Raw genomic sequence first — 12,238 nt, forward strand, 5'->3', positions numbered from 1 at the left:
CTTACTTTGTAATAGTATCCGCAGTTAACCACCTCAGGAACAAAAGGAAATGCAAAAACATGACTGTTTGCTTAAAAAGTTCCTATAATGTGCGAAACCAACAAGACTTGTGTATAAAATGTTAATTTCATCTTAAATTAAGAAACCTCTTGCATGTCTTGCATGTCAGGAAAAATGGCATAAGGAAATAGTTTTTCCATCATGTGAAGAAATTAAAGTGAGGGAAAGTTATCAATCTGCTTTTCAGTTCACAAATAGCTCAAAGATTTTAACCTTTAATTTCAAGTTTTTACATCTTCGGTTGGCGACCAATGTGTTTCTAAAAAAGACAGGAGTTGTTGAAAACGAAAAGTGCTGTTTTGTCAGTCAGAAGCTGAAAGCTTTTAAAAATGTGAAAAAACCCAAGCTTTCTGGAATAGCATTTTTCCTGGCTTAATACCTATAACTTAACTAATGTCTTCTTTTACGTGGAGACTGCTCTTGCTCTGAGGCTGGATAAGTCTAAAAACCAACTTCAAACAAATTTTTGTCTGTTATATGTCAAATACTGTATCTGGTTATGGACAGGAAAACAAATGTGTCCAAATTCAAATGGTTTGCTGAGTTATCTCAAGCATATCTATATTGCCTTTTGCACCGTTTCTTTGATCTGTCTCCCTCTTTTCCCTTCGGTTTCATTGAAGGATGCCCCGAACCTCCCAAAGTTTTAATACATCCGAAAGCATTGTGAGTGAGCGAATCACTGTATAGCTTTGAACCCACTGAAGTGTTTCTATATAAACAAGTTGTGGATTAGCGTAGTGCACCAATGCGTAGTTCATTTCAAGTTCAGGATGTAGTGTAAAAGTAAATAATGTGTATAATAATAATAATAATAATAATAATAATAATAATAATAATAACAATAATAATAATGGTAACAGTAATAATAAATACTAAAATAATAATAATAAATTTGAAATATTAATAAATAATATTTTCTTTGGCCAATCTGTATGCCTTAATATCCAGCCTTAGTATATACTAAAACAATCGATAGCGTAGAATGGCGCGCTGATTGGATACTCAAATATATCCTAAAACCATATATCCTTTGCTATTCACCTCTGAGCAATTCGCGTGGAATTTGCTTTTGAAAATGTTGTAATCTTTTCAGTTATACATGATTTAAAATCGTCTTTGTGTGCTATATTATCTCACTGTTTTTAGTATATACACCACTAGCCACGTCCACATCGGTGAACAGTTGTTAAGTATGCATGAGATCTCTTAGTAATAATTAAGTAATAATTATTCTTAGTAATAATTTAATCGCTCCCCCAGCTTTCATAAACATAATACGCAATCTTCAGCTATGGGTAACTTTCACGTCAACGAATTATGCGTGAAAATATAGTCAAGTCATTAACAAATTTTGGCAATACGTTATGAAGCTCTGTGCATTCTTACTGGCATGCGCTTACAAAAGTGTCAAAACAAGAATTTGAAAATTCCTGTTTACAATTCTTGGAATAGGATGCGACGATGCCCTTCCATTAAGTCCATAATTTAGCAATCATAATTACTGTACCCTATAATTTTGTCCTATTTTGCAATCGCATTATCTATTTTTAGCTTCTTTTTATCTTGTATGTTCCTGTCATGAAGGTGATCGTTTCCACCTCCATTACAATGCACACCTCGATAAGTGTTTCCTACATGTGTGTAGTGAGCATTATAAAGTAATTATTTTAAAAGTAAACTTGAACTGTCACTTGAAAAGAAGGATTGCCAAAACAAAATAAAAAAGAAGACAACTTTCAAAATTTGTTATGTAACACGATATTCCTCATCTTCCTTGCAGTTTGATGTTGATTCAAATTTCAACATGGGAACGGTGGAAGCGCAAACGGGATGCTCTATTGAAGTACAAGTGTCTCCAAACCTTTCATTAAAAATGCCTACCAAACCAAAGTGGCTGCGAAAGGCTATAAAGAAAGTCAAACAACTGTGGAAAAAGGTTTTCTGTAAGTACATTCCGAAAAAAAATGGAACTCTTGATTAGCGCTTTTGCGTGGGCACCAGTCTTCCAAGTAGACAGCTTGGGGCTCCTTACAGCTAGACAATCACTTATCCAGGTCGACTATTAGAGTAGCTTACCAGAAAGTAAAGAACGTTTATGTGGCAGGGTCTTATATGTATATATATAGTTACAATTCAAGAACACACAATAGAGTCAGGAAGGAGGCAACTCACTCAATGCATGATGCCGAAGCGGACACACTTTTTGATCAATTAAAATGGACTCAGCTGGCCAGTTGACGTGATTCCTCTATGGCTACTATGGTTTTCAGATCTCAGTGGCCTGGTGCCCAATTATCTCCAGGCAAGATTTGTAAACCATAGCAGTGTTATGAACTACTCATGAAGAGAATCTAATGATAATCTCGTTTTTCCACTTCCCCGCGCTGTCATAAAAACAGCTTCCTTTATAACAGGACAGTTGTTTGGAACAGCTTGCCAACAGTACTTTGGTGACCAAAATCCTTAATTTGTTCAAATCGGGAGATTTTAATTGAGTATACATGGAAAAGGAGGCATTTTTCCCATAGGCCATTAAATACCCCAATAAAAATGGTCAATAAAATATATAGGTATTCTCTAGCATATTTTATTACATAGTGTTCTGAAAATTATTGCTCTGTATTTATAGTTTTTGTCTATTGATTTCTTTTTTATTACGTCCTGATGTTTCTAACTCGGTTTAAGTAAAGTTAAATTTAGGATTTAGACGATCAAAGAGAGTTAAGCTGCAATGGACCATCCAATAAGGCAAATTTAAACAACAAATTAACTCGAGGTTTGAGCTTCCGGTGTTAGTGGTTTTCCAGTTCCACCTCCATAATGAGCGAAAGGCTTGCTTTCTGTCGAGTTAGCCCGCTTTAGAGATGTTTAGGAGTCAGGATAGCATACTGATAATCAACCATGCTTCCTATCACTGCAATCGAATGTGGACTGGGTTTTGATTTTATTTTCTCCGGGTGCTCTGGTTTTCCTCCCTCATTGAAAATCAGCTCCCATCTAATGACATGTGTCTTATTGGCTGTGCTCCTTAGGACCGTTCTGAAAACTATTTACGTTACTGAAATCTTTCCAATAAAACATGAAATGTTTTCAAATTTAACGATTTCATTTTTTGATTGCTTTTTACGTCCCTCAACTCGCTTTCGCCCTTCATCCACCACCACTGTCCTTCACATTGCTTGACAACCAGATATGGTGTAATGCTACTCTCTGGTTTGAAGAAATTTGAGTGTGGCTTCAAATATTGTTATTTAAAGACCATTGTATTTGAAAAGTTTTAAGGCTCCTGTTTTGTGTCTTCATCAGGGGTGCCGATTTTCTGAAAACAGAAAGGGTGCGGCAATAACAGTAATTAACATCTTTCTCTTTTAATAGAGTGGTTGTCAATTGAGTAACGAAAGTAATTAGCAAATTGCTTTGGTTTTGCATTACTTCACTCAGTGGTTGGTTCAAAGTTCTCGCGCCACTTTTTCAACCAATCAGAAAAGAAACCAAAACCAATCGTGGCTGGCGCTTGCACATTTTCCTGCACTTTGTGTCGGTTACGTGTAATTACTTCAAGTTTTGATTGGTTTACTAGATTGTCTCGTCCTTTTTGATTGGCCGAAGTAATTGGGTCTACGGTTGGCTCAGTGGGCTGCCATTGTTCCCCGAATGGCGTCCAATGTTAAGTCCCGTTGGGCTGGGTTAGTTACTCGATGGGTGACCATCTAGTGATGACCATTGCCGCTCCAAAAGTTCACTCAGCTTTCCATCCTTTCGTGGTGGGTAAAATGAGTACCAGTACTACTGGGGACAAGTTGTGTCTTCAACGGGATAGGAGTTGCGCCCACCCCTGCCATGATTTGCGGTAGATGCCGCAAGTTATGGTAGAAGCATTGTAAAAGGAGCCTTCGGGTTGCCTTCGACTGCGGTCGACCACTTGTCTTGTCTTTGAAATAATTACTCTGGTTTTGGTTTCACTCGATTGAAATTCGCTCTATGATGCAAATAGGTGTCGGGTAAAAGGTCTCCATAGTCACGCTAAGCTTTCTTTCTTTTTTTGCTTTTGGCAGTTGGTTTCAAGAGCAAAACTAAACAGAAAAAATCAGATTGGTCACTTATCCAACTAAGTATTGAGACTCCTTTTGGGATGAGGGCAAAACTGACATTGTGCAGTTCTTACTGTGCTGGAAAAGATGAGCTACTGTTTCACGCAGGATTCTCCGAAGTAGTTGGAAAACTACTTGTTGGTTTTACTTCAAAAAAACACGAGATCGTAGCTGCAAGATGGCCGTTGAATTGGGACATAACAAAACGGTGAGTAAAAATGTTTATACGAGTTTGAGGGTTTGCCAAGGAGGTGCTGGTTACGTTTTTTCAAGTTATTCAATGAAGATCTTTGTAAAAACCAATAGATCATACTGATTCCATTATCAACATACACTAAACTAAATAGCTAATGCGTTTTCAGCTAAGATATAAGTCTAAAACTGGCATGATTACAAAGGTTGATTTGCCAATTACAATTTTTGAACAAATTGAATCTTATATGACATAAAGTGTCACCTTCGGAAAAACTAACATTTCCTGCACCAAGTAACTTTGACTTCCGCTTACAATTAGCTATTATGCCTTCTTTATCGTGTAAATTACATAAAGTGAAAGTTATGAGGATCACTGCAGTTATCTAAGCCAGTGAAGCATTTGCAAGCAGGCCTGAAAAATCCAGGCCTTTCGACTCATGACCATGAGATTGCTCTACACTTGCTCTACCAATTCAGGTATCAAGGCATCTGAGAGCTGGTCAATTATGAGTTAAATGTTCATTAGGTTCTTTCTGTAGGTTAAATACATCACACGGGAGTAAGGTTGTCAAGAATTTGAGCTTTGATTCTTATCTAAAGGCTGTTTTCTTTGAGTGTAAGTTTCGGATTTCATGGTCCGATATTAATCACGTTCAAAACTGACCGAGTAGACCCAGAGGGTTGGATCTAGGGAAACGTGGCGTCATTTACTCACGATCTTAAATTGTAAGGGTGTAAATGCAGGTTACTTTATATGCAAAACGCGACTTTAAGTCTGAAAGCCCGAGTCTTCCTTGCTGCATATAAAGTCAGCCACGCACACACACATTGCATTCTTAAACTAGTGAGTATTTAACGTCATTTTCTCCTCGATCCAGCTCTGTCATGATTTAAAAGTAAGTAATGGCGGACCATTGAATAAGAAAATTCCAGTTAAAATAAACAGAAATCAAAGCTTAAAAAGTGGGAGAATTGACGTTTATTTAACATAGTGTATGAACCTCTATGATTAATAATAATAGTTTAACTTTATAAAGGATTCAGTATGACACCCAAACAACGGTTTTCATCGCTATTTTTGTGTGTTTGTAAGTTCCTTCAATATGCCGCTCTATGGTTCAATGACATGGCGGCGAAAACACACTTCTCTACTCAGTTATCATGTAAACCATCTTATTGTAACATTATTTTCTGTCTATGAATAAGAAAAGCACAGAGATCTATATGACAAAACTACTAGATCATCATCAGCCTCACGTGCATTTACAGGTCCATATACTGAGCCATCCTTGCAAAAGGATTTATTTGTTTCGAGAACAGCGCCTTTTTAAGCCAAATCGATTCCCCTTACCATTGGTCGTTATCTCTTTGAGGAAAGACATCAATTATTTGACGTTTCACTTCTTTCGTATTATTACCACAGAAAAACTTGTTGTCAGTGATTAGTGTCTGTTCAGGATAAAAGCCCCATCCAGTTTGCATATATTGGTTGTGCCTATGCTTGCTCCAGCAAAACGTAAAACCCTACCAGTTTACTTAGCCACCTTCGTCGTTGTTTCCTTATTTTCCCATTGTGAAAGCTAGCTGTCATGAACGAAGATGCTAATCATTCCTTTTTTTCGTCTTTTTAGAGTGTGCCTCGATCCCTCGTGTAAGAAGTCTAAGGTAATGCTCGCAACTTAAGATTGAAAAGCGGTTGTGCCTTGCAAAGCATTGTTGTGATGTCATGTATTAATTGAGGGACGGTCTTCATCGAACTTTTCAACCATTTGCAATGGCTTATACTCGTAAAAACTCTGAGTGAATCTATCAGGAATGGAGCATGGATGCTCTGCGACTGAGTTCTAAGATATTCATACAACGAAAAAAATGCAAGGTCGCACGAAAGCCACTGTGGCTCACACGGCCTGAGCTAATACCTGTTTCTGTAGCTGAAGCAACTGAAAGCATTGCTTCTTCCCATGGACAGGATGCTGGTCCATCAAAAGGTTACCTTACCAGTATGTCGCCTGCAACCAATTTTAAGCCGGTATGGAGAGATCCAGTGTCTCTTTTCTAAGAAAACAACACGGTAACAATGTTAGTCAGTGACCCTGTGTGCAAGGGTTCATTGATCTAACCACTACACCACCATTCCTCCATAGGTAGCTAGACTATTAAGGTGATTGCCGCAATTCGATGTCACCTTTGACATTTCATTTTCAGCAGTATGTAGGAGGTATGCTACCTGTTTGTTGATGAGTCTCTCCTGGCTCATTTGTCGAGTATCTGAATGAGATTTCATGGGTTCGACTCCGAGTCAATCGATCAACATCGTTTCTGCAAGTGAATTAATTGAATACCTGAGAAGACCAACACCAATAACTGTATACTTTCAAATGGTTGACAACTGGCTGAGTGACTGATATATCACCCTCGTAACCATCACCAGTGCCATCTCCACAACCACCACCATATACCATATTCGAATTCTCAGTATTGGAGTTGAACTAGCTTGCAATGGAGGCTAATGTGGGGAAATCTTTTCAAATGCAAATACTTTTTACTATATTACAACACATTAGCCCCATTTGCAAGCTAGTTCCAGTCCTTGTATTCCGGATCGAATTGGATTTTGGCAGTGTTGGTTTTTGAACAGTCGTCTCCTTGACTGAAATACAACAATTTCGCAGTGAAAATCAGTGGCGTAATCCAATGCCGAGCAAGATTGAAATAAAACAATGGATAACCTGCCATTAGGCCAAAACGCTCATTTGATCAATGAAAGGAGTGTAGTGTAACGTGAAGTGCTAGTTTTCTATCCCATATGAACCATGTGAGCGTTAGCCCTGCTGATGGAATTGGGCCCACACAATAAACGTAATCTTCCCTTAATCAATGAAAAAGATACATATGTTTAGTTTGATTTATAGACTGGGATTGAACGAAGTAGGATAGAGATGGAAAAAACTCGATATGCAAATATGCATCGCATGAGATTTAAAAACAGCAATGACATGTATGAGTGCTCTAACAGCTGTACTGTTTAACTAATCTCCGACAGATGCGGTTACCCTTCTATGGGAGAGATGTGGTAATGTATTTTCTAATATTAAACTGTTTTGTTGTTTTTTTTTTCCAGCCTGGATGTAGCTGTCCCACTACTCCATCACCGACAACTCCAGCCCTGACCACTCCAAGCACTACTCAGCCTCCAACCACTCCACCTCCCTGCGATTGTACGAAAGAAGAAGAGGCAATTATTGGTCCTGATGAAAGCTGCAGATGCTTACCGTAAGTTGACGAAGAAGGCTTTAGATTTGTTACCTGTTACCTCCAATTGTGTATGGTCCCGATCTAGTGAGTGGGAGGTCACCTGTTCAACTGAGGACTCTCTTTCACTTTACTGTTATAGGAAATGCAAGGATGGAGACAGGCATGTCCTAGTTAACAAACGCTATGAATGTCCCGAATACCCTCTTTGCGGGAAGTACCCAAATTGCGTTCTAGGGAGGAAAGGGCTCTTCTGTTCTCAACCAGATGTTCCAGGTTGTCCATGTAAGTTCTTCCTTTCTTCTTCTTAAGTAGTTAGTGCTTATCGTTGTTGTATATTCAAGACTACGTTTACACTGGATTCAGAGTATACGTACAACGGACTGGAGTTTCTGGATCAATATTCGTAATCAATCAGGAATTTATTGATACCGGATTCGTTTTGGCATTCACATATAAATAAGGGTGTGGTGAATGTAGTCCAATTTTTTTAAAAGTATTGTCGCCCAACTGGCAGTGTCTACTGCTGAAGCTGGTTGTACTCGAGCATGTTTGCCATAAGAAAGGCGAGGTTTATGAACAGAAACAAGAGAAACGTTCCCATAAGAACACAATTCAATTCCAAGAATGGCTTTCCTGACGTCACGTTAAAAGCAAGCCAAAAAAGAAAAAAAAATGAAAAATCCCAAAACGAATATACTTGAAATTTGTCGTTTATAGTGTTGTTTTGTTTCAATGTCCAAATCAAACATATCTGTGGACAGATCGATTACCGTTGTTGGAAAGGATTGCGCAGTAATCAGCTCATGCAGTTTTTCATATTTTTTTTCATATGTGTTCAAGTGCTGTTGAATCTACGAAATGAAAATTAGCAATAATTATTCACCAAAGTGGAGGTGAATACTGGTGGATATTTAATTCGAGGCTTGGTAAATATCCAGCATTCTCACCAGCACTGATGTAGATAAGTATTATTTTTAGCATTTAGCTCACAAACAGAAAAAAACCCTGCTTTTAAGGAAGTTAATGATTATGAAAAAGCCATTTGGTCTCTCTTCAGCTGCTGGGATGAGCTCGGAGGAGATGTTTTTTTTCTACGCACTCCTAAATAACAGTTTCCTGATAACTTTTTGCAGATGGTTGTTCTGGCAATGGCGTCATCGTTCCTCTGTCAGATTGTACAGCACGATGTCGATGTTCAACGCGGTGGACTGGAACCTGCTGTCAACGACGGCTGCCTTGGAGAAACTGGGGTGATCCCCATCTGGAAACATTAGATGGTGAATGCTTCTTTTTTCACTTGTGTGTTCACCCTATTTATTTGGAACATCCGAGCTCTAGAATTCCATAGGAGTTGTCACGCACCGGTGGATCAGTTGGTTGAGCACCAGGTTGCCATTCAGGAGGCCATGACTTCGACTCCGGCCGAACCAACACTAAGGGAAATTTAAATAACTGAGGAGAAAGTGCTGCCTTTGTCATGTTATCTGCAAATGGTTAGACTTTCTAGTCTTCTCGGATAGATCAATGTTCATAAACCTGTGGGACGTAAACGAACCATACACTATTTGCAAAGGGTGGGGAATGGAGTTCCCGGTGTTGTGGTCTGCCCTATGTGATGTATCATGGTTGGGAGGGTAAATTCTCGGAGATATTAGCTACACCAAGCTACAATAAAAACCGAGGGTAAATAAATGATGATGACGATGTCGGACAATTCACTTGCAAAAAATTTGCCTCTTCATATAGAATTTGGCAATGCACTCATCCTCACGGGTGATCGATTGCAGAATCTGCCAGCTCCGGTGTAGTTTGCCCTTCATAAACATGTAAATAAAATAAATCAAAAACCTTTATTTCAACACGATAGGTTTTATAATAACCCAAAAAATATTAATACTAATATATACAAATTAAATATTAAAATCAAAAATAAGGATAAAGTTATCCTATAAAAGTACCCCTGTGAAATTATCTTATCATATCATAAGGTCAAACACATAATCGCTCCTCTTAGACCTGGCCATGACTGCATTAAAATTAAAATCCTTAAAATATTTGTATGTCCTAAATGCCTTGATAAACGCTTAGGGTCTAAATTGGAATCGCGTTTATCGCTTATTACTTTCCACAATATTTCCCCTCTTAATGCCAGCGAGTTTTTCCCACACTTGGAACAGTTAAATTATTGCGTCCCCTGAGAGAGTTTCCTTTCTGGAAAAGCCTTGCGATCGCTATCGTATAATTTTACGGAAAGGTTACGTATATACAAACGTTGGCCGTGTAGCACTTATATTTTAAACAGAATTAACTGAAGAGAGTGTAGTGTAACGTGAAGTGTTAACCCGAAGGTCGTGGGTTCAATTCCCACCCTGGTCAGAGTTTTTCTCTGTCCTTGTGTGGGCCCAGTTCCATCAGTAGGGCTAACGCTCACATGGTTCATATGGGATAGAAATCTAGCACTTCACGTTACACTACACTCTCTTCAGTTAATTCTATCTTATAATGTTTGATCGATAGTGATCCAGTGGTAATATTCTAATACCTTAGATGATGGCATCATCTTTGCTAAAATTGAAGATAGTTCTTGCTGCTCTACAGTGCAACCGTCCTATCGCCTTCAATAAATCCGAGCTAGTGTACGACTCCCACAAAACAAGGCCGTACTTTATAGAGGCCAGGATCACTTTGAAATAGAAATCTTTCAGACAATTTCGAGGTATGAGCCTAGAGCGTATTAGCAAGTCAAGTTTATTAGCAACGCTTTTTTTTTAGTTCCAATACGTGTGATGTCCAGTCTGCCATCAGCTATCATGTCGAGAAGTCTAGTCGATGAAACCCACTCGAAAATTGAGTCCTCTAATCTAGCAGGGGCAGAGGCCTATAAATAGTTCCTTTACTTATCAATATAATGCAATAAACTGTTGTATCGTCTGCATACATGTACAACAAGCCGGAGACGACACTATTAGGTGAATCGTTTGTAAACGGGGTAAGAAGGGTGGGGCCTAATATTGAGCCCCGAGGAATTCCTCTAAGTAGTGGCGCTAGATCAGATTGTCTACCATTCACTACTGTAAACCGCTTCCTTCAAATATTATTCCAGGAATTCTAACAATTTTCCAGTGATACCAAAGTTTCTGGTTAACTTCTTTCTTAAAATCTCACGTAAAACGCCGTCGAAAGCCTTTTAAAGTCAACAGTTGCAGCAGCTACAACCATTCCGGATTCCAATGCTTTTCGAAATATTTCTGTGAGGTGCACCAATAAAAGTTTGGTAGATTACCCATTGTCTCTAAGAAACCAAGTTGTTAAGAGTAATGTGTTGTACTGTGCTTTTATTTATCTCAGATTCCATGAGTTTGCTCGGTACGCATAACAAAAATACCGGTCGGTAATGTCCGCAATGTGCACTCTGGGGTGCAAATTCCAACCAACGGTTCATTTTTCACTGTTGTCAATCACTGCAACAAAACGAGTTAATGAGTTACATTCAGAGTTGCGATTGGCTGATCTTAATCTACTTTGCTGGTGTCTGATTTAAAAAGTTGGCTAACAGTCGCAGCAGGTGTTTATTACTGGCAGTAAAAAGCGAAAGTGTTGATTGGAATTCGACCTTGAGAGTCAGCAAGTTACTAAAAGACCAATCATATAAAACTGACTTGACACCAGTAGGTTTACTTCTATCCACTTCTTTTTCTTTAGGAATAGAGTTTGACTATTTCGGGATTGGTGAATTTTGGGGCTGTAAAAGTATCTTCAATGACTTTGGAATACAATTTCGCTACTTTGCCTATCAGAGAGCTTCTCTCACTGGAGGTGTTGCAGTAAAACTGGGTCAAAGCGTACTAACAATCATGTCCCTCAAATCAATCAACCCTCAAGAATACCCCAAACTACGGTAAATATGGAACTATATTTTTGTCCATAGCTTGATTTTTGAGGAGCCATTAGTATAATGTATTTGTATTTGTCCTGTATGCAATTTCCCCGAAAAGTACGAAAACAAAAACATAACATATCTCATTCTTAGCATTTGTGATAAATGAAAAACAAAGACAATAAGAAATCATTTACATATAATAATAATAATTATTATCATCATCATCATCATTATCATTATTATTATTATTATTTTCTATTATTATTGAGAACACTAAAGGAGCTATTTATTAACGTCTTTTTTTAAGGGACTTTGAGGGATTTTGAGCGGGGAAATAACAACAACTAACTGCCTCATTTACCTTTAGATCACCAACCTATTCCCTTCGGAAGGCGATTCACAGTAATTTCTGACAAGTATTAATTAGTAGTGTATGATGGGAACAGAAATAGATACAACAAGGGAAATGAGTGAAATGTGTTCAGCCGGGAATCGAGCCCAGGTCTCCTGGTTACCGGTCCAGGAGACCCGGGAGACCCGGATTCGATTCCCGGCTGAACACATTTTCACTCATTTCCTTTGTTGTATCTATTTCTGTTCCCATTTATCATCATTTATACACCTGGGTGGAGAGAGGCACCGTGAGAGTGAAGTGTCTTGCCCAAGAACACAACGACCCCGGCCAGGACCCGAACCCAGACCACTCGATCCGGAATCGAGCACACTGACCACGAGGCTACCGCCTAGGGCAGTC

General features: G+C 38.6%; 1 protein-coding gene across 1 annotated transcript in view; it reads left to right on the forward strand.

The window, feature by feature from the left end:
• The window catches only part of LOC138011867 (uncharacterized), a 46,148-nt gene that overhangs the window by 12,434 nt on the left and 21,476 nt on the right, over positions 1 to 12,238 (forward strand). Inside the window, exons 6-12 of the mRNA XM_068859102.1 lie at positions 1,844 to 2,006; positions 4,119 to 4,362; positions 5,981 to 6,014; positions 7,471 to 7,622; positions 7,744 to 7,886; positions 8,738 to 8,881; positions 11,307 to 11,502. Of these exons, the coding sequence (XP_068715203.1) occupies positions 1,844 to 2,006; positions 4,119 to 4,362; positions 5,981 to 6,014; positions 7,471 to 7,622; positions 7,744 to 7,886; positions 8,738 to 8,881; positions 11,307 to 11,502 (1,076 nt within the window). The remainder of the gene's footprint in view (positions 1 to 1,843; positions 2,007 to 4,118; positions 4,363 to 5,980; positions 6,015 to 7,470; positions 7,623 to 7,743; positions 7,887 to 8,737; positions 8,882 to 11,306; positions 11,503 to 12,238) is intronic.

The sequence above is a fragment of the Montipora foliosa genome, chromosome 7 (genome assembly GCF_036669935.1).
Source record: "Montipora foliosa isolate CH-2021 chromosome 7, ASM3666993v2, whole genome shotgun sequence".
NCBI lineage: Eukaryota > Metazoa > Cnidaria > Anthozoa > Scleractinia > Acroporidae > Montipora > Montipora foliosa.